The sequence below is a fragment of the Argopecten irradians genome, chromosome 1 (assembly GCF_041381155.1).
Source record: "Argopecten irradians isolate NY chromosome 1, Ai_NY, whole genome shotgun sequence".
Lineage (NCBI taxonomy): Eukaryota > Metazoa > Mollusca > Bivalvia > Pectinida > Pectinidae > Argopecten > Argopecten irradians.
The window spans coordinates 44,358,286-44,382,025 of NC_091134.1; the positions used below are offsets into that span (position 1 = coordinate 44,358,286).

A 23,740-nucleotide genomic window follows, 5' to 3' on the forward strand; every position below is an offset into this window, starting at 1 on the left:
GTCTTTTCCTGGTCCTGTCCCCATCATGTCCTTGTCTTTTCTGTTTTTCCTGTCCCCATCATGTCCTTGTCTTTTCCTGGTCCTGTCCCCATCATGTCCTTGTCTTTTCCTGGTCCTGTCCCATCATGTCCTTGTCTTTTCCTGGTCCTGTCCCCATCATGTCCTTGTCTTTTCCTGGTCCTGTCCCCATCATGTCCTTGGTTTCTTTTCCTGGTCCTGTCCCCATCATGTCCTTGTCTTTTCCTGTCCCCATCATGTCTTGTCTTTTCCTGGTCTTGTCCCCATCATGTCCTTGTCTTTTCCTGGTCCTGTCCCCATCATGTCCTTGTCTTTTCCTGGTCCTGTCCCCATCATGTCCTTGTCTTTTTCCTGGTCCTGTCCCCATCATGTCCTTGTCTTTTCCTGGTCCTGTCCCATCATGTCCTTCTTCTTTTCCTGGTCCTGTCCCCATCATCATGTCCTTGTCTTTTCCTGGTCCTGTCCCCATCATGTCCTTGTCTTTTCCTGGTCCTGTCCCCATCATGTCCTTGTCTTTTCCTGGTCCTGTCCCCATCATGTCCTTGTCTTTTCCTGGTCCTGTCCCCATCATGTTCTTGTCTTTTCCTGGTCCTGTCCCCATCATGTCCTTGTCTTTTCCTTCCTGTCCCCATCATGTCCCTGTCTTTTCCTGGTCCTGTCCCCACCGTGTCCCTTGTCTTTTCCTGGTCCTGTCCCCATCATGTCCTTGTCTTTTCCTGGTCCTGTCCCCATCAGTGTCCTTGTCTTTTCCTGGTCCTGTCCCCATCATGTCCTTGTCTTTTCCTGGTCCTGTCCCATCATGTCCTTGTCTTTTCCTGGTCCTGTCCCCATCATGTCCTTGTCTTTTCCTGGGTCTGTCCCCATCATGTCCTTGTCTTTTCCTGGTCCTGTCCCCATCATGTCCTTGTCTTTTCCTGGTCCTGTCCCCATCATGTCTTGTCTTTTCTTCCCGTCCTGTCCCATGTCTTTCCTGGTCCTGTCCCCATCATGTCCTTGTCTTTTCTGGTCCTTTCCCCCATCATGTCCTTGTCTTTTCCTGGTCCTGTCCCATCATGTCCTTGTCTTTTCCTGGTCCTCCCCATCATGTCCTTGTCTTTTCCTGGTCCTGTCCCCATCATGTCCTTGTCTTTTTCCTGGTCCTGTCCCATCATGTCTTTCCTGGTCCCTGTCATTCCTTCCTGGTCCTGTCCCCATCATGTCCTTGTCTTTTCCTGGTCCTGTCCCCATCATGTCCTTGTCTTTTCCTGGTCCTGTCCCCATCATGTCCTTGTCTTTTCCTGGTCCTGTCCCCATCATGTCCTTGTGTCTTTTCCTGGTCCTGTCCCCATCATGTCCTTGTCTTTTCCTGGTCCTGTCCCCATCATGTCCTTGTCTTTTCCTGGTCTTGTCCCCATCATGTCCTTGTCTTTTCCTGGTCTGTCCCCATCATGTCCTTGTCTTTTCCTGGTCCTGTCCCCATCATGTCCTTGTCTTTTCTGGTCCTGTCCCCATCATGTCCTTGTCTTTTCCTGGTCCTGTCCCCATCATGTCCTTGTCTTTTCCTGGTCTTCCCCATCATGTCCTTGTCTTTTCCTGGTCCTGTCCCCATCATGTCCTTGTCTTTTCCTGGTCCTGTCCCCATCATTGTTCTTGTCTTTTTCCTGGTCCTGTCCCCATCATGTCTTGTCTTTTCTGGTCCTTGTCCCATCATGTCCTTGTCTTTTCCTGGTCCTGTCCCATCATGTCCTTGTCTTTTCCTGGTCCTGTCCCCATCAGTCCTTGTCTTTTCCTGGTCCGTCCCCATCATGTCCTTGTCTTTTCCTGCCGCTCTTTCCTGGTCCTGTCCCCATCATGTCCTTGTCTTTTCCTGGTCCTGTCCCCCATCATGTCCTTGTCTTTTCCTGGTCCTGTCCCCATCATGTCCTTGTCTTTTCCTGGTCCTGTCCCCATCATGTCTTGTCTTTTCCTGGTCCTGTCCCCATCATGTCCTTGTCTTGGTCCTTTTCCTGTTTCCCCATCATGTCCTTGTCTTTTCCTGTCTTTGTCCCTGTCTTTTCCTGTTTTCTGTCCCCCACCGTGTCCTTGTCTTTTCCTAGTCCTGTCCCAATCGTGGTCCTTGTCCGTGTCCTTTTCCTGGTCCTGTCCCCATCACGGTGTCCTTGTCTTTCCTGGTTCTGTCCCCATCATGTCCTTCTGTTCCCATCATGTCCTTGTCTTTTCCTGGTCCTGTCCCCATCATGTCCTTGTCTTTTCCTGGTCCTGTCCCCATCATGTCCTTGTCTTTTCCTGGTCCTGTCCCCATCATGTCCTTGTCTTTTCCTGGTTCTGACCCCATCATGTTTTTGTCTTTTCCTGATTCCTTTCCCCATCATGTCTTTGTCTTTTCCAGGTCCTGTCCACATCATGTCCTTGTCTTTTCTTGGTACTTTCCCCATCATGTCCTTGTCTTTTCTGTCTGTCGTGTCTTGTCTTTTCCTGTCCTGTCCCCACCGTGTCCTTGTCTTTTCCTGGTCCTGTCCCCCATGTCCATGTCCTTGTCCCCATCTTTTCCTGTCCTGTCCCCATCATGTCCTTGTCTTTTCCTGGTCCTGTCCCCATCATGTCCTTGTCTTTTCCTGGTCCTGTCCCCATCATGTCCTGTGTCTTTTCCTGGTCCTGTCCCCCATCATGTCCTTGTCTTTTCCTGGTCCTGTCCCATCATGTCCTTGTCTTTTCCTGGTCCTGTCCCCATCATGTCCTTGTCTTTTCCTGGTCCTGTCCCCATCGTGTCCTTGTCTTTTCCTGGTCCTGTCCCCATCATGTCCTTGTCTTTCCCTGGTCTTGTCCCCATCATGTCCTTGTCTTGGTCTTGTCCCCATCATGTCCTTGTCTTGGTCTTGTCCCCATCATGTCCTTGTCTTTTCCTGGTCCTGTCCCCACCATATCCTTGTCTTTTCCTGGTCCTGTCCCAACTGTGTTCTTGTCTTTTCCTGCTCCTGTCCACACCGTGTCCTTGTCTTTTCCAGGTCTTTTCCTGTCTCTTGCCATTCATTCCTATGCTAGTTTCATATGGAGATGAGGAACTTTATGGTTTACACACATTTCTAGTTCACTCCTATTATCTGTGATGAGCTATATTGGATGATTTGAAAACTTTGACCTCGAGGTCTAATAATTCGTCAAGAGTTTAAAATTAAATTGCTACAGGTTATTGATGCCACACTCAATTTGCTATTATGCCTTTGCTTTTTAACCAATCATTTAATGTTATACCCTGGTTAAAACAATTCACTTTTAACACTTTTAACATTTGGTTAGCAACTCAATTGTCATTATATAACTAGCTATTTTATTTGTGTAAAGTTAGATTAATGTTTGTTGAAATGTACTACCTTTATATTGAATAATCATTTAAGTTGTTTCATTGGTTGAACATTATGGTTATTTGATAGGTGGAGTATTGATTGGTTGAAAATTATAGTTATTTGATTGGTTGACTATCCTGATTGTATTTTTTCCTTTTGTTAAATATCCTTACTATCCTCATTGTTTAAGTGTGAATATCATTGACTGGTTACAGCTTTTTGATTTTATCGTTGTTAAATGTAATATTAACACTGCTGCTGGGTACTGTATAGGCTCTAAATTTACATGGTCAATATTTTGTGGTTTTCTATAAAGAGGATATTCGCAGGTATTAAATTTCCGCGGTCCACTAATTCCTATCATACCTTAAACCATTGTTCTTAGGTATGTCATTGAATTTTTTAATATTTCCCTTGTATTTAGAATTTGCAGATTTCAGTGCACGGATATAGCAAAAATAAAATGCCCACAAAGTTTACCAACACTACAGTACATAAATCACATTTGTATCATCTCTATGATGATTCCTGACTCTTTGCCATTCTTTGTTTACAGGAACTGATAACCACACTATATATAGGGTTTTTAGGTCTTATTTTCTCATCCTACTTTGTCTACCTCGCTGAAAAAGATTTTGTGTCGGAGGACGGTATTACTCACTTCACAAGCTATGCAGATGCCCTCTGGTGGGGAGTGGTAAGTGTAATGAGGGGAGACAATTTGGTCAAACATTTTTTATAATAATAACAGCAATTTTCTCACATTTTTGATTGCTGTGATTACTGGTTCGAATCTATTTTCCTTGTAGTTTACACAGAATTTAAGGATTGCAACTGGCTTAACATTATGGCACAAGATTATAATCAACATACATTGGGCTAAGTTAACTATCTGATAATGTTAGTATCCATCATATTTGGTGACATCTGGGGTCTGCTCTTTAGTTAGAGTGTAACTACGTTTGTACCATGATTACATGACTGTGTTTTGTTTTGTAGATTACTGTTACAACTATAGGGTATGGTGATACCGTTCCTATGACGTGGATGGGGAGAATCGTGGCATCATGCTTCTCTGTATTCGCCATCTCATTCTTTGCTCTCCCAGCTGTAAGTCCATGATCCAGTTTGTAGCTGTAAATTACTGGCGTAGTCTCAGATCCCAGTTGGTGAAATGTTCAAAGATATATTTAACATACTTTCATGCTCATTTCAATAAAGTGTATTAAAATAGATTTCCAAAATCATACCTAGTTTATTCAATTGAATGACCTTGAACTTTACATATTTGTTCTGTTTTAGGGTACATTAGCATCAGGAGTAGTAACCAACATGTATTTTTTGTTTTAGGGTATTTTAGGATCAGGTTTTGCTTTAAAAGTTCAACAAAAACAGAGACAAAAACACTTTAACAGACAGATTCCTACTGCAGCTGCCCTCATACAGGTAGGTCATAGATTCATTTACTTACTAGTTGTCTTGGTAACCACCTCTGTATAAAGATCACCAGCTTAGTATGTCCACTTTCTTGTGGTCCCAAATGACCAATTTCAATTTCATTTTACCTTTGTATAAACACCACTTGGATAGATATTTTTTCTTTCTTTGTTCTTTTGATGTTCTTTATAGACAGGTTTAACTAAAGGTATCTTTTGTTTTGCTTTTTCATTGTGTTATCATTTATTGTCCTTTAGTCACCAAGGTTAAAAGGGTAACATATAGCATTTTCTGGAACAAGACAAAATAACACATTTCCTCGTTTCAGCTTAGATGATGTGATAACATACTAAACTTTTGACTTTATTTTTGACGGAATCCTTGTATGTTACAGAGTCTATGGAGGTGTTATGCTGCCGAGCCTGGATTTAACTCCAATGCCACCTGGACTATGCACCTTGACAAGCACTATAAGGCATTCTATGGTAACAATACCGCTGCCTCCCCTTTCGCTCGCATGGCCCGTCGCACCAGCTTTTTAAAGAAACGTCGCTGCTCACGGTCGGCTGGCAACAGTATATTCAACAGACATGAAAGTGTCAGCTCTATATCAGGGTATTTGGAGCCTAATAAACCAGGTACGTCGTGTAGTATTGTCTCACCTATGTACATAATTGTGTTCTCAATAAGTCGTATATCATATCCATTTGTTCCTGTAATCAATATATAATAAATCTAAGCAATACCTGTTCTACAAATAAATGTACTCAAATGTTATTGATACGCTTTTAACAAAATCATTTCTTTCATAATGAAATCTTTTCAGTACCTATTTCAAAAATAAATGCTTTTGTTCTTCTTTGTTGTTTCATTTTTTATGTATGATTGTAACTGTTTTTAGCTATTGAAAAATCTAATTATGGTCGGTATTGATTGATGAACTAACAATAAATGGCAGTGTAGGGTGTCTGAAGTAGCTGATACCTACGGGTATCTACCAGGTATTCTGATGATACTTCACTAGATACACATACTGGACATTCAGGCTAGAATTTCTAATTATCTATTTATTTATTTTTTGCAATTTTGTGTCCATTATTAAAGAATCAATTAAGAGTATGATTTTCAATTAGGGTATACAATGATTATCTATGCTTTGCTTCCCTCTGGGAAAAATCTAAACCATCCTGATTGTCTTGTCATGTAGATATCCTTTGGCATCCATCTCTGTGTGTGACATAGTACATACAGTCAAACCCGGTTATTACGAAATCCTGGGGACCCTTGAAATCCTTTTGTATTATGTGGGTTTCGTACTAAGTGGGTTAACATTTGTACAACAAACACAGAAAATGAAGCTATACGAGACATTTGGTCAGTGATATACTACTGTTTTATTAAACGTTGTTCATCCCTTGTGTGGATTATCCACTCGATATGCATAATTGAAGGGCATGTGTCAACACACAGAAGTGATCAATTATCAAAACTTATGTGGGTTTAAAATAACACAAAAAGTGACCAGGGGACTTGAATATTGCTATGTATTATGCAGGTTTTCGTATAAATCAATTCATATTAAACAGGAAATATAAAACAAGGATATTGAATGCAATTTGCAGGGGATTTCATTTCCATTTGTATAAAACTGGATTTTGTACAATCCCAATTCATATTAAGAGAGTTAGACTGTATGTAACAGAGCTTTATAGTACTCTAGCAATTTCATTCCTTGAGCTATTTTGCGATGGACATGATAGTATTTTGGGCAAGTTTGAATTTCTAAAGTCAAAGTCAAGCTAAAGGGACATTTATTGACATTATATATACTTATAACATTATTCTTTACTTGACTAGTTTTTGCAGCAGGCCTACATATTAATTTGGGGTGCTGGAGGGGCATGGTAGCGAGTTGTAAAGAAATATGAAATACCGACATTTTACACAAGCCCTCGACCTATAAGTCTCAAGTTTAAATCCCATGTGGGACGGTTGCCATGTGCTGAATGTTTGTTTGTAGTAGTTTTTATTTAGGTACTCTGACTTTCCTTAAATCATCTTGGGATGTTAAACTATTAAAATCAAATATTTTAAATTGAAGTAACATTTACATATCATGTTAACAGTTACACTTTTGATAACAAATGTTTAACCCCAATTAATCAGGCTGTTGTTGCTATGTTACAGGTACCCCTAACAAGTCTCCAATGGGCTCCTTTGGGCTGCCATCTCAGGACGTGTTGGAGTTCTCAGCAGACGATGCAGAAGAAAATGAAGTGATATCAAAACCAGAACAGTAAGTTTATTATTTTCTCCACCTTCATCAAATATTCTATTTAAATTTGTCTGTGGTCCATTTTCTTTATATCTGACCTTCTTTCGGTCCATCTGAAAACAATTTTTCAGAAAAAAATACTTGTATGCACAACAGTTTTTGATATAGTATACCAGATCCCTGAGTATTTTAGCATAATTGTATTGCATTTTATTCTCAATTTATAGTAAATAAAACCTCTATAATCTGAAAATCTGGCTATACCAGCCAAATATGCTGGTCCTGGGTATGTTCGGTTTAGACAAGTTACGCCAAAACTCTCGATGAAATGATATTTTTGCTCTCCTTGAACGCCAAAACTCTCGATGAAATGATATTTTTGCTCTCCTTGAACGCCTTAGATGCATGTGAGTATAAGATGATTTCTCTGTTGCCTTTGAGAAATGAAAGCTGAATAAGTGATACAGGCCCATTGGAACTCTTATGACATGCAGTTGTTCTGGTGCTGACAAAACAGAGTTGTACCAAACCAAGTTTTATATTGGTGATGTAGATATTGTAACAATAATAGCCTGTATTGAGCTTCTGAATAGAAAACCTGTGTCCTTATTCTACCCATATAATACATTTTAATTAGCTGCTAAAATATTAAATACTTTATTGTGGACAGGCCAGATAATGCATATGCATTGTCCACAAACATCCTCAGAAGACTTTTTAATCGATTACCTTGGAGACTTACAGCCCACCCTACAGAGATATTGTGTGTGGTCCACAAATATTGTCAGGAGACCATCGCCTTATCTTAGGGACTTAGAGCTAGTCCTATAGAGATATTGTGTATGGTCCAGACACATTGGCAGGAGACCATCACCTTATCTTAGGGACTTATAGCTAGTCCTACAGAGATATTGTGTGTGGTCCACAAATATTGGTAGGAGACCATCACCTTATCTTAGGGACTAATAGCAAGTAGCCATGGAGATAAAACATGGTCCACAAACATTGTCAAGAGACCATCACCTTATCTTAGGGATTTATAGCTAGTCCTACAGAGATATTGTGTGTGGTCCACAAATATTGGTAGGAGACCATCACCTTATCTTAGAGACTTATAGCTAGTCCTATAGAGATATTGTGTGTGGTCCACAAATATTGGTAGGAGACCATCACCTTATCTTAGGGACTTAAAGCAAGTAGCCACGGAGATATAACATGGTCCACAAACATTGTCAAGAGACCATCACCTTATCTTAGGGATTTATAGCTAGTCCTACAGATATATTGTGTGTGGTCCACAAATATTGGTAGGAGACCATCACCTTATCTTAGGGACTTATAGCTAGTCCTACAGATATTGTGTGTGGTCCACAAACATAGGCAGGAGACCATCACCTTATCTTAGTGACTTATAGCTAGTCCTACAGATATTGTGTGTGGTCCACAAATATTGGAAGGAGACCATCACCTTATCTTAGGGACTTTTAGCTAGTCCTATAGAGATATTGTGTATGGTCCAGACACATTGGCAGGAGACCATCACCTTATCTTAGGGACTTATAGCTAGTCCTACAGAGATATTGTGTGTGGTCCACAAATATTGGTAGGAGACCATCACCTTATCTTAGGGACTTGTAGCTAGTCCTACAGATATTGTGTGGGGTTCACAAACATAGGCAGGAGACCATCACCTTATCTTAGTGACTTTTAGCTAGTCCTATAGAGATATTGTGTATGGTCCAGACACATTGGCAGGAGACCATCACCTTATCTTAGGGACTTATAGCTAGTCCTATAGAGATATTGTGTATGGTCCAGACACATTGGCAGGAGACCATCACCTTATCTTAGAGACTTATAGCTAGTCCTATAGAGATATTGTGTATGGTCCAGACACATTGGCAGGAGACCATCACCTTATCTTAGGGACTTATAGCTAGTCCTATAGAGATATTGTGTATGGTCCAGACACATTGGCAGGAGACCATCACCTTATCTTAGGGACTTATAGCTAGTCCTACAGATATTGTGTGTGGTCCACAAATATTGGAAGGATACCATCACCTTATCTTAGAGACTTTTAGTCAGTAGCCATAGAGATATTGTGTATGGTCCAGACACATTGGCAGGAGACCATCACCTTATCTTAGAGACTTATAGCTAGTCCTATAGAGATATTGTGTATGGTCCAGACACATTGGCAGGAGACCATCACCTTATCTTAGGGACTTATAGCTAGTCCTATAGAGATATTGTGTATGGTCCAGACACATTGGCAGGAGACCATCACCTTATCTTAGGGACTTATAGCTAGTCCTACAGATATTGTGTGTGGTCCACAAATATTGGAAGGATACCATCACCTTATCTTAGAGACTTTTAGTCAGTAGCCATAGAAATATTGTGTATGGTCCACAAACATTATCAAGAGGCTGTCACTTTATCTTAGAGATTTATAGCTAGTCCAACAGAGATATTGTGTATGGTCCACAAATATTGTCAAGAGACCATCACCTTATCTTAGAGACTTTAAACCAGTAGCCATACAGAAATATTGTGTATGGTCCACAAACATTGTAAGGAGACCATCTTACTATAATCCATTCCTGTAGAGATGGAGGAGTTCCGACTGAGTTCCTACTGACAAGCTATGATTGACGAGGAAACAGGGTATTCAGAGCTAGGACACACATACATTATTGAGTAGGGAGAGGGTCATTGTAATTGGTCTATGTCATATAGGACAAATATCACCAAAAATTATTATACATTTTCTATTAATGAGTATTCTATGGCTAGCTGTCATCATGTCATTCTCCCAATATACCTATCAGATTGTATTGTGTGTTTCAGTGTACGAGACGTAACCTTATAAATATCTTATCATTGTACAAGTGTTAGCTTACTTTGGTCGGAAATTGATTGAATAATTCATCGTGTGAAATTTGCTTCCTACTGTAATATCATTTGTCTCCAGCTGTTCAGCAGGGTCCCTATTATTATTCCATAATCCTGATTATCTATAAATACATAAATAATGTGCTGTCAGCTTGACATGGTCATGTTGTTTCCTGTGTCAATGTACTCTCGACTTACAGGTCACAGAACTGGAGAGATACTATCTTGTTAATTTTCTTTCAGTGCAAAATTAACATTGTCCTGTTTATTTCATACTCACAGATGCTCATAAAACTTTTATATGATTTGTTGTTTTTATTTCAGACTCACAAATGCTCATAAAACTATGATTTTTCCTTTTTATTTCAGACCCACAAATGCTAATAAAACTATTATTTGTCCTTTTTATCCCCCGCTTTCTCCAAAACGGGGGATATTAATTTGGGTTTGTCCGTCTGTCTGTAACACTTTGTTTCCGTGCAATAACTGTAACAAATGTAAACCGATTTTCTTCAAAATTGGTGACAAGGTTAAATGCCTTAAGGGCTCGGCCAAGTTTGGTCACGACTGTTGATGGACCTTATTTAGTGGAGTTATGGCCATTTGAATTACCAAAAACGTCATTTTCTGCCATTTCCGTGCAATAACTGTAACAAATGTAAACCGATTTTCTTCAAAATTGGTGACAAGGTTAAATGCCTCAAGGGCTCGGCCAAGTTTGGTCACGACTGTTGATGGACCTTATTTAGTGGAGTTATGGCCATTTGAATTACCAAAAACGTCATTTTCTGCCATTTCCGTGCAATAACTGTAATAAATGTAAACCGATTTTCTTCAAACTTAGTAACAAGGTTAAATGCCTTAAGGGCTCGGCCAAGTTTGATCGTGACTGTCGATGAACCTTATTTAGTGGAGTTATGGCCCTTTTAATTACTAAAAACGTCATTTTCTGCCATTTCTGTGCAATAAGTGTAACAAATGTAAACCAATTTTCTTCAAACTTCGTAACAAGGTTAAATGCCTTAAGGACTCGGCCAAGTGCGATCACGATTTTCAACGGACGTTATATAACGGAGTTATGACCCTTTGCTTAAATAAAAAAAGTAAGTTTCTGCCACTTCCGTACAATAACTGTAAAAAATATAAACTGATTCTCTTTAAACTTGGTAACAAGGTTGAATGCCTTAAGTACCTGGCCAGGTTCGATCAACTCTTTCAGCGGATGTTATTTATAAGAGTTATGGCCCTTTAATTTACTACAAATGTCATTTTTCTGCAGTTTCTGTGTAATAACTAACCAATGTTAAAACTAATATTGTTAAAACATGGTTACAAAGTTAAATGCCTTAAGGGCTTAGCCAAGTTCAATCGCCACTTTTTGCAGATCTTAATTAGCAGAGTTATGGCCCTTTGATTTGATAAAAAAAAGTCATTTTCTGCCACTTCCGTACAATAACTGTAATAAATATTAACCGATTTTCTTCAAACCTGGTAACAAAGCTAAATGTCTTACTTCCGAATAAGTTTATTTTTTATGTTTCAACCAAGGTTAAACCTAACCTCAATAATGTTTACCTACAATATGTCCTGAAAGCGGGGGATGGAAATTCCATGAATTTGCATGTTATTTCAGACTCACAGATGCTCATAAAACTATGATTTGTCCTTTTTATTTTAGACTTACAGATGCTCATAAAACTATGATTCGGGTGATCAGGAAAATAAAATTTTTTGTTGCTAGAAGAAAATTTCAGGTGAGGCTTTTAAAAGTTTCATGATTAAATTTTAAAGAATTTTGTTTGGTGTAATTTCTTTTATCTATTTTATCTATTTTAATTTTTTTAAATAATTGATAAAATTACTTAAGATACCTTCACACTTTGACAGCAAAAATAATGAATTAATTTTCTCCAAAGAGTAGTTCTATATCCTGTAATATGAACTGAGTATACATACTGAAAACCAACTTTCTTTCACGGCTACTTAATTTCGCAATTTCCATTTCAAAACAACTTTGTGAGCATTAACATTTGCAGTTTTAAAAATTAATTAAAAATGAAGATATTAATTCATGGAAATAAACTTTCACAAATTTATTTGCATCGTGAAATTCATAAAAGTAAATTGCACAATAAAGTTGGTTTACAGTAATTATACAATCAATTTGTAACACACAAGATACAATTATTATAATCAAATTTATCCAATTTTGATAGAACAATAGCCAAAGTATTTCCTGAATGTGGTTTGAATGTGGTTAATATTCTGTTGTATAAACTATTGCTCTTTTAAGTTATATCTTTAAACAAAGTTATATTACATAGATTCAGTACTATACTGTAGTTGAATTTAAGTTATATCTTTAAACAAAGTTATATTACATAGATTCAGTACTATACTGTAGTTGAATTTAAGTTATATCTTTAAACAAAGTTATATTACATAGATTCAGTACTATACTGTTGTTGAATTTAAGTTATATCTTTAAACAAAGTTATATTACATAGATTTAGTACTATACTGTAGTTGAATTTAAGTTATATCATTAAACAAAGTTAAATTACATAGATTCAGTACTATACTGTAGTTGAATTTAAGTTATATCTTTAAACAAAGTTATATTACATAGATTCAGTACTATACTGTAGTTGAATTTAAGTTATATCTTTAAACAAAGTTATATTACATAGATTCAGTACTATACTGTAGTTGAATTTAAGTTATATCTTTAAACAAAGTTATATTACATAGATTCAGTACTATACTGTAGTTGAATTTAAGTTATATCTTTAAACAAAGTTATATTACATAGATTCAGTACTATACTGTAGTTGAATTTAAGTTATATCTTTAAACAAAGTTATATTACATAGATTCAGTACTATACTGTAGTTGAATTTAAGTTATATCTTTAAACAAAGTTATATTACATAGATTCAGTACTATACTGTAGTTGAATTTAAGTTATATCTTTAAACAAAGTTATATTACATAGATTCAGTACTATACTGTAGTTGAATTTAAGTTATATCTTTAAACAAAGTTATATTACATAGATTCAGTACTATACTGTAGTTGAATTTAAGTTATAGATTCAGTACTATACTGTAGTTGAATTTAAGTTATATCTTTAAACAAAGTTATATTACATAGATTCAGTACTATACTGTAGTTGAATTTAAGTTATAGATTCAGTACTATACTGTAGTTGAATTTAAGTTATATCTTTAAACAAAGTTATATTACATAGATTCAGTACTATACTGTAGTTGAAATTGTATAGGTGTTAAGTCACCCTGTTTAATGTTCAATAAGTATAAGACATCACATGAATAAATCATGATGCATTGATATACCACATCCTATTAGCAAGTTAATTAAGTCATACATCATACATTGTGTACCAGTATATATTATTATTTTTATTTCTCATTTGCAATATCAAATAGAGTTGGCGTGTCTTTTGTTTGTTGTTTGTCACACAAAATGTTTATTTTCTTCCAGCAAGCAAGAAAGCCATATGATGTACGTGATGTGATAGAGCAATATTCTCAGGGACACCTCAATATGATGGTCCGGATAAAAGAGCTACAGAGGAGGTATCATATTTTTTCTAATTAGCGGTGTTCTGATAAATCAAGTTCGTCGAATATTATTGGTTTGGGGTGTTTGACCAATAAATCGAGTAAGAAATCTAATTGAGTTTTGTCAGAATAATCTGACATCATAATAAATGAAAGTGGCAACACATGCAGAAGAAAGTTTGTACGATTTTCTTGGAAAATATCACGGCCTTCAGTGGGACTAAAGAAAAATATAATCAATTTTATATTCTATCATCGATTGGTTACACAAACTTGATGATCGATAATAAAATTTCAACCGATTCCCAACACTATTTCTAATAAAGTATATAAACACTGTTTAAAGAAGCTACAAACGAGCTGGGTACTGTACATGTATTCTCTCTCATAAAATATATAAATGCTGTATAAAGGCGCTAAAATGAAGTATCATATTCTCCCTAGTAAAGACCCCCATATAAAAGAGCAAAAATGGTGGTACCACATTCTCCCTAATGAAATATACATGTTGTATAAAGAAGCTACAATAAAAGTACCATATTCTCTATGACATAAACCTTCTATAAATACCTGGTAAGTTACCATATTCTCTCCAATAAAAACCTTATGTAAAAAAATAAAAAGGAGAAAAACCATATTCCCCCTACATACACACCTTGTATAAAGGAGCTACAAAATTAATGAAGTACCAAAATTTCCTGAATAAACTAAAACTGTATATTCTACTGATATATTATATGTGCATAACTCAAAATGGTATAAAATTCATTGGTATCATAACTGATATACAAAATTTTAGATGAATATAAATTATATACTTGAAAGAATAATGAATTAAATCCAGATATTATCAACTAAATGTTGATAGGCATATGGTTATTTTTACTCCCTTTCTTAACCTTCAGGCTGGACCAGACATTAGGAAAGCCTCTCTATACGGGATCAAAGGAGAACAAGGAGAAGGCTACTGTGTGTGCTAGGGTGGCATCTATAGAAAACCAGGTAAGGTCATCACGGTGATGGTAAAGGTCAAGGTCACAATATGTCATTGTAACCTCTATGTCACAAAAATAGCGTGTAACTGTCTTAATGATGGCAAAGGTAGAGATCTTAATGACAAAAATTTAAAGATTACAATGATAGCATTTCATGGTTGCCTTGATCCAAGAAAACTAGATAGTTTTTAGGTCACCTGAGACGAAGTCTCAAGTGACCTATTCTAATCGCCTTTTGTCCGTCGTCGTGCGTCGTGCGTCGTCCGTCGTCCGTCGTATGTCCGTAAACAATTTACATTTTCGACTTCTTCTCCAAAACTGCTGAAGCAATTTCAATGAAATTTTGCACAAACCTTCTTAGGTATAAGGCCAATCAAAATTGTGAATTATATGGTCCCCACCCCTCAGGGGGCTGTAAGAGGGGCCAAAAGGGGTAAAATTGAGTAAAATTTCAAAAATCTTCTTCTCTACTCACAGATGTGGTAGAATCAAATACTTTTCATAAATAGAAAGGTCTTAAGGTCCTTTACAAAGGTTTCCCCCTGGGGAGGGGGTTAAGTATACTATAGTTTATATAGGGAAAACACATTTTTGCGCATTATTTGGTCATTTGTAATAGGAAATGAGTGAAAATGTTGTCAGAATTATCAGTACGAGAAGGCCATTTAATCCTATTAAAAAATTTTCAATGACTAACCCCCAGGGGCCTTAGGGGCGGGGTCAAAATGGGTCAAATAGGCTAAAATTTCAAAAATCTTCTTCTGAAATTCTGGAAATGGTAGAATCAAATACTTTTCATAAATAGAAAGGTCTTAAGGTCCTTTATAAAAATTGTGAATTATATGACCCTGGGGTCTCTAGTTTCCCCCTGGGGAGGGGGTTAAGTTTACTATAGTTTATATTGGGAAAACACAATTTTGCGCATTATTTGGTCATTTGTAATAGGAAATGAGTCAAATGTTGTCAGAATAATCAGTATGAGAAGGCCATTTAATCCTATTAACAAATTTTCAATGACTGACCTCCAGGGGCCTTAGGGGCGGGGTCAAAATGGGTCAAATAGGCTAAAATTTCAAAAATCTTCTTCTGAAATTCTGGAAATGGTAGAATCAAATACTTTTAATAAATAGAAAGGTCTTAAGGTCCTTTACAAATATTGTGAATTATATGACCCTGGGGTCTCTAGGTTCCTCCCTGGGGAGGGGGTCAAGTTTACTATAGTTTATATAAGGAAAACACATTTATGAGCATGTTTTGCTCAATTTTCATTGGAAACGAGTCAAACTTGGTTAGAATTATTAGCCTGAGATAGCATTTTAATATCATATCCACATTGGTCCAGGCCGACCCCCTGGGGGCAGAGGGGCGGGGCTAAAAAAAGGGTCAAATAGGCTAAAACTTCAAAAATCTTCTTCTGAAATTCTGGAAATGGTAGAATCAAATACTTTTCATAAATAGAAAGGTCATAAATAGAAAGGTCTTAAGGTCCTTTACAAAAATTGTGAATTATATGACCCTGGGGTCTCACGTTTCCCCCTGGGGAGGGGGTTAAGTATACTATAGTTTATATAGGGAAAACACATTTTTGCGCATTATTTGGTCATTTGTAATAGGAAATGAGTGAAATGTTGTCAGAATTATCAGTACGAGAAGGCCATTTAATCCTATTAACAAATTTTCAATGACTGACCCCCAGGGGCCTTAGGGGCGGGGTCAAAATGGGTCAAATAGGCTAAAATTTCAAAAAATCTTCTTCTGAAATTCTGGAAATGGTAGAATCAAATACTTTTCATAAATAGAAAGGTCTTAAGGTCCTTTATAAAAATTGTGAATTATATGACCCTGGGGTCTCTAGTTTCCCCCTGGGGAGGGGGTTAAGTTTACTATAGTTTATATTGGGAAAACACAATTTTGCGCATTATTTGGTCATTTGTGATAGGAAATGAGTCAAATGTTGTCAGAATAATCAGTATGAGAAGGCCATTTAATCCTATTAACAAAATTTTCAATGACTGACCTCCAGGGGCCTTAGGGGCGGGGTCAAAATGGGGTCAAATAGGCTAAAATTTCAAAAATCTTCTTCTGAAATTCTGGAAATGGTAGAATCAAATACTTTTAATAAATAGAAAGGTCTTAAGGTCCTTTACAAAAATTGTGAATTATATGACCCTGGGGTCTCTAGGTTCCTCCCTGGGGAGGGGGTCAAGTTTACTATAGTTTATATAAGGAAAACACATTTATGAGCATTTTTTTGCTCAATTTTCATTGGAAACGAGTCAAACTTGGTTAGAATTATTAGCCTGAGATAGCATTTTAATATCATATCCACATTGGTCCTGGCCGACCCCCTGGGGGCAGAGGGGCGGGGCTAAAAAAGGGTAAAAATGATTAAAATTTCAAAAAATACCTCTAAGTTCACAGGTCTGATGGAAGCAAATACTCTTCATAGTCTAAAAAGTCAAATTTATAAATCACTGACCAACTTCAAGGCCCAGCATATGGTGTTTATATGTCTTTAATTTGTTGCATTATTTGTTTCATTATATATTCTAACTCAGGTGACCGTTAAGGCCCATGGGCCTCTTGTTTGGTCAATGTCACTATTGCAGTAAAGGCCATGGTTCAATGATGATATTAACAGTAACGATAGTTACTATCAAGGTCACAAGAATGATTATAAGTGTTCTTAATGGTAAATTTTAATTATGTCAAAACAATGATGCCATGGTTATTTTCCATCAAGGGTCAAGGTCAGAATGATGACATGGGACGTCATTGTTTTAAATGTCTTTATGTAGAATGTCAAGGCCATATGCTTGTGTATTCATTATATAACATCATCTGATGAATCATTAAAGAAAAGCTGAGTGCTGCATAGTGAAAATCTGTATTAAGGTTAATGCCAAAAAATAGAAATCAGTATCTGCATAGACTTCCCAATGTATGCTGCACCTTATTGTCACTTGTTTCCTCTTTACATGGCAGGTAAATCGTCTAGACAAAAAGATGGACCAGGTTCTGGTGTTGATGAATGTTTTGGTGAAATCTCAAAGTAATACACAGAAATCCAGCTCCACAAGCTCTTAACACCAGCCAACTATAAAAATGGCCAACCAGGGCCCTTCATATTACATTCCAGTGTATTTCCATGGCAACTCAGTCCTCGACAAGAGTGATAGACAATTGTTAATGAGATAAATACAGGTTCAGAAATCACCAAGATAGATATGGCGGAGTCTTTGACTGAAACTTTACAGGAGTCAAGAATGGCCACAACTCTTTGTGTATACACTAAGTACAGACCTGTCCACCTTTGTAAGAGAGGTAATCAATGAACCAGTCATTCTTTGTGCCGTTTTGTAGGGAAAGTGTCTGTACATCCATGGTCCTAGCACCTGTCATATCTAACAGTTAATATAAAAGTTTTACAGACAGGCTATAAGGCCAGAGAAACGGGTTTACTGTGATATAGTATAGTTACAGCATTGTTTTACTCTCAAATCGTTTGTTTTACCATGATCTCCGATATTATTCCACAAACAGATCTAAGTATTGATGTTATAAGGCTGTCTTACTACCGTTACTGTACATTTGTTGTGATTTATTTTTGGGAGGTCTTTGATGTATGTTTGACCATAGAGTTGGCCACTAGTCATTACAATCTGTCAGAATTAATTCAAATACTGAAAATAATATTTGCTATTTCATTAGGGTAATATTGGAATCTTTGAATTACAAATATTCTTTGTTATGTCATTTTGGCCCTCTTTTGTGCCATTGTTATAAACTTTGTTAACATCTTTTAATTTTCATATATAAATTTTACATAAATGTTGGTCGGGAATAAGAAGGTCAAGGTCATCCTGATTATATTTATAGAACAATGTCATTGACCTGCATTGTTTTTACTAATTTCAAGCAAATTCAGAAAGCAATTTTTATGTAAGTATTCATAGGAATCTACAAAATATTGGGTAAAAAACTATGTGATGTAAATTCATTTGTTATTGAATCAAATGAAAATGAAATCACAAATCTTTTGAAAAGATCAAAATCCTTTAACTTGGAAATGTCTTGAGAGAATTTTTCTACCATTTGCAGAGATTCCTCATTCTGGCTAATAGGTAAATGATGCAATATCCAGTTTTTGTTTATTTGATTGTTAAATTCCTAAGGCATATGATGCATTTGTATATGCAGACAATTCCTGAAGGTATTGATCTCTCAGTCTTACAAAAGAGATTTGACTATTTATTGATACAGAATTTGTTTGAAGGAGCTATTAGCCATTGCTGTATCTGAGATTATATAGTGACTACATTGCATGTTTACTATCATTCCAAGAACTAAAGAGGAATACACATGAATAAATAATTAACTCTGTTTACAAGAAGATATATTAATACTCTTTGTATTTTAAACTTAAATTAGATATGGTTAGAACATGATATTGTATGACCAAATTTTAATACGTTTTATCACTTTGTGAAATAAAAAGATTAATTCTATCTAGCATTTTAATTGTAGTTGTACAGTTCAGTGTGTAATATTTGTTGGTCAACTTGATATCTTTTACTGTGGAATCTTCAGCAAATGTTTTAAATGTGCATAAGAATTTTATCTGAGACTTTAAAAATAGTTATGGTCTTCCAATTTTAATTTATTGCACACTTTAAAAATGGCAGGACTATGTTATTTTTAGTCAAGGGAAATAACTGTATATTATCAATGGGTAAAACTAATGGGAGATAACTCACATTCCATGGTTGTGTGCAACATTTTCCCCTATTATTTTGTGTGTTTTAACAAAAAAAAATGTTTGATATTGTTTTATGTGCCAAACGAAGCGTTTGTTTTTCATTTAGTATGTCTTTTAAACAATTTCTCTTATGTGTGTGCTACAGGGAGATGTTTTGAGATAAGTGATGTTAATCTAAGAAGGGCAGATAACTTTCAATAAAATATTAGTGTCTGAAATCTGAAGTCAGGTTCAAAATATTGGCTGTGGCTATTTGTTAAATCTTTTGATATATACAGTCAAAAATTGTTCGTAATTATGAAGTCAGCAGGACAAAAATTCATTTTCAGTAATGTGATCATTAAAATATGAATTAATTCATTTTTGGGGGGCCAATAAATGCTCGAAATAAAACAAATTAAATCAGTTTAAGCTAATGTTTTTTAAAGATGCTCCACCGGCGACAAATGGTATTTTTTCACTATCAAAAACTGAAGCAGACAATTTAGTATTTTTCTACAGTTACAAAAGTTACTTACTTTACACCATTACCACCATTCAAAAGTTTGAGCTTCTAATTTTACTTCAAGTTAAAAATATGAAAAATAATTAATTGCATCCCGAAAAAATTCCGTGGCACTATATCCTATATGGAATGATGTACTGATTGTGCATGCACCAAAGGCAAAGCAAATTGTTTTATATTTATTTTTTGTGTTAATTAGGCATAAATAGATACGATTAAACACCAATTATTATGAAAATGATGAATATAATTTATGCCCTGTCGGCGGTGGAGCATCTTTAAACAAGGTTAAACAGTGGTTTTGGCAGAAGCTAATAATTTGTAAGCCTTTGAATTAATATGAAATTAATATAAACAGATTACAAATATCTAAATCCATAAGATCAGCTTTTTAAACCTCTTAGAATCTTATCTGTACCTGTATCATTCTTCTGAATTAAGTTTAATTTCAAATCAAAATCTGTAAATATAATGCTTAAATTTTAAATCCACACCTAATATTCTTTACATACTCTCTGATGTGTATTTGTTTACGAGAGAATAATTTTGTGGTCACCTGAGATTTCTTACTAACGCCTTTGTCCGTCGTCGTGCGTGTCGTCGTGCGTCGTCCGTCGTGCCCGTTAGTTTTAACCTAGGCATAAGACCATCCACCACCCCCCAGGGGGGTAAATCTGTCAAAATATCCAGATTTACTTATGTGTGAGTTTTTTTTAAAACATGAATGTCTTTGTAGTATGTGTTTATTAATGTCCATGGTGACATGATATAATTACTTACTTCTTATCTCATAATCTGATGAAATTTGAAACGGAAGACAGAGTTGATAGAGAGAAAAACGCGGTAAATTCTAAAGGGTGGAAAAGAGAGTTACGCATTTCTATTACTGTAATGATTTCATCAGAAAAACCTCTGTAAAGGTACGAAATATAGGAGGGTTGCTGGCCTTGACAGCTTAAGAATCTGTATGTACATGTACAGGTGCTTATCAACCACCTTTGTATAAAGACAACCTCTTCCACTTCTAGTCTCTAACTTCTTCTCATCCGATTTGCAGCTCTTATGCTTTTGGAAGCTCTTCAGTTTTTTTAACTCGAAGATCGTCCAAGAAGAGTGTAAATGGAGCTGGACTTTTGATAAAACATCATCAGTCCTAGTCTGCTAAACCTGCCTATATTATTAGGCTTTTAAAAAAAAATTTGCCTAGAACATATATTAGGCAAAAAAACAATATGAAAATGAAAACCTAATAATATAGGCAGGTTTAGCGGACTACATCAGTCCATGACTATCTCACTGTGTCAAGAAAGAGATGAAAACTCACTTAAACTCAAAATACATTGTGTACATATGACCAACTGACTTAAAAATTAATTTTCCAAAGATATAACTTTCCCAAACTTTGAATGTATTATGTCGATTACGGTATGTTTTTTGCATGTCATAGGTCATGAACCCATTGAACTCAAGTGGAAAGATTCTCAAGTGGTCAAACATAAGGCGAGAAAGGGTTGGCATTTCCCTAGTAACCAAAGTTAGCCTACATATAGCTGAGAATTATGGGAAACATCACCTCTTTGGTATGCAGATGTATCTTGAATATGTGCACACAACATTTCTTTAGGTCAAAATATCTGTTCTACACAGTATGCAAGAAATTGTCATTGAAACAATATTGCTTATTTTCTGTAGTATTTTGCTCGCCCAAATTGCTATCTATAAATTTCAGTAGCAAAAATTGTAATTTTTGACAAATTTTAATGCCAAATTTCACAAATATATATATATTTTTGATTTCCTTTCAATTATTTTGTAGAAAGCAATAAACATATTGGAAAATTAAGACATTGTACAAGATTGTAGAAATTATGTAAGCAATAACTGTCTTGCCCAAAAAATCTGAATATATATATATATTAAAGGCCCACTTCCTTTCTGGAGCAAAATTTAAAGATTTCTTAAAAACATTAATAACGCAAGAAAATACATATCGATGGCCTAAGATAAGGTAATAACACCAAACATATGCAAGATTTCCTGCCTACTATATGATAACTGTGGAGATTCATTTCACTGTTTTGCCATCTGGTGCAGTGATAAGTCAACTACCGGGTGGTATTCAGGACGACGGCAGGAAACATAAGATGACCGACATTATGAAAATTATCATTTTATCTATTTTAATTAAATTGTTCAGAAGATGATGATAGGTGTATACATAGTATTAATTATTGTGACGCTACAAAATTATCAATTTTGTTTTATATTCCCATTTTGAAAATTAAAAGCCGTTTCAGAAAGGTAGTGGGCCTTTAACAGTTTAGCTTGAATAGACACTATAGTCTTTTAAGTATCAATCTCAGGTTTTATCAAATTTACCAGTGTAATATATGACCACCAAAGAGTAAGGATCGATATACAAAGGGTACAAAAATAGTGCATTAAAACATAATATAGTTTTAATAGTAATCTAACAAAGACCGTCATTATTTATTTATAAAAGTGCTGATGTCAAATCTCCACAAAATAACAGCAGACCAAAGGATCATGCAAACTAAGATGTTTTTACATATGTGTGTGTGTATCGTGTTTATTTGTATATAATTTCTAATAACACCTATATAAAATGTCTTCACAAACAGGCCTTCCTGTTTTCTTTGTTTATTTATGACTGGTGATAATTTGTTGTCATTTTTTCATTAAATGATTAAATTTGTACGTTGTTGAATCTCAATTTTTGTTGTTGATTATTTTAAAAAATTACAGATTTTAAAGAATTATTATTTTATAAAATTACTTCATGCAGCCTTCTTCTCAATGGACTTTAAAGAAATATGGTACATTTTATGATAAATTTCAATGAATCTCCAAAATATATGGTAATTTTTATTGGAGTTAAATCTCAAGATTTTTTTTTATAAAACTTTAGAAAACTTTGTACACAAGTTATATGTAGCATGTTCTAGTGTTAATGTGGAGACCATTTTGTATCATCACTCTTAACTAGAGTTGTGGCCCTTTCTTTTTCTACTCCTTTTAAACCAATCACATTAATGTTATAGTTCATTCAAGATTCTCAAGCAGAATTTTTCCCATGGAAACCACATCAATAAACACAAGATTAGTGTTAAGCTTGTGAATCAAATTAAATTTAACTTCAATCACATGAAAAACCATGCCTGGATATTTCAATTTCAACAATTTTATTGCAAAAAGCAAATAGATTTGGCAAAGCCTATTTCAGTCATATTGGAAATATTGGAATTCTGAATATAAGGTCATCTTTGCCATCCAGAAGAAGTTTGAAAGCTAATAATACTGGCTAGTGAAGATTTTTAAATATTGGTGGACAAAGGAAAGGACGTCACTTGCATTTAGCATATCATCCCCCATCATCTGGCAAGTCATTATTAAACTACTTTCAGGTAGGCAATACAACTGCATGTAGTCTGGTTTTACGCATAAACATAACTCAACTCAATGTTCCATTACAAGAGTGGAAGATTTCTTTACTAGAACAATATAAAATTATAAGCAAACTTAACATTGGAATGTAACATTGATATGCAGTAAACAAGTTGACAACATTACACATAACAGTGACAAGTTTTACAAATTGTTCAATATCACTATCATGAAGTTTTAAGTACATTGTTCATGCTTCAGGTTATGTCTGTTGATCAGATCTGAACTGGTACAACACCATAGAATGGTCCACAAACCTAATAATGCAAAGCATAATTAATAAATGTTGCAGAATTAATGAAGAGGCCTGTATTGAACAATAATAGTTTTTAACATCTTAAGAACATTTGAAATAGTAAATACATTTTTTGAATTTGTTTTTCTTGTGCGTGTAGAACTATTCTATAGAAATGTAAAGAAGATTGTGTAGTTTTAATAAACATCTGAAAAGGCACATAGAAAGCATATATGACTAGGGTAG

General features: G+C 35.5%; 1 protein-coding gene across 4 annotated transcripts in view; it reads left to right on the plus strand.

Moving 5' to 3' along the window:
- Positions 1–20,273, plus strand: part of LOC138329396 (potassium voltage-gated channel subfamily KQT member 1-like) — a 74,290-nt gene extending 54,017 nt beyond the window's left edge. For all 4 annotated transcript variants that reach the window (XM_069276359.1, XM_069276376.1, XM_069276367.1 and 1 more), the window contains 9 exons: positions 3,898–4,038; positions 4,341–4,451; positions 4,692–4,787; positions 5,173–5,416; positions 6,966–7,074; positions 11,630–11,705; positions 13,456–13,550; positions 14,441–14,537; positions 17,516–20,273. In XM_069276359.1, coding sequence (XP_069132460.1) covers positions 3,898–4,038; positions 4,341–4,451; positions 4,692–4,787; positions 5,173–5,416; positions 6,966–7,074; positions 11,630–11,705; positions 13,456–13,550; positions 14,441–14,537; positions 17,516–17,617 — 1,071 coding nt within the window. In that variant the 3' untranslated portion in view covers positions 17,618–20,273. The remainder of the gene's footprint in view (positions 1–3,897; positions 4,039–4,340; positions 4,452–4,691; positions 4,788–5,172; positions 5,417–6,965; positions 7,075–11,629; positions 11,706–13,455; positions 13,551–14,440; positions 14,538–17,515) is intronic.
- The last annotated feature ends 3,467 nt before the right edge of the window (positions 20,274–23,740 follow it).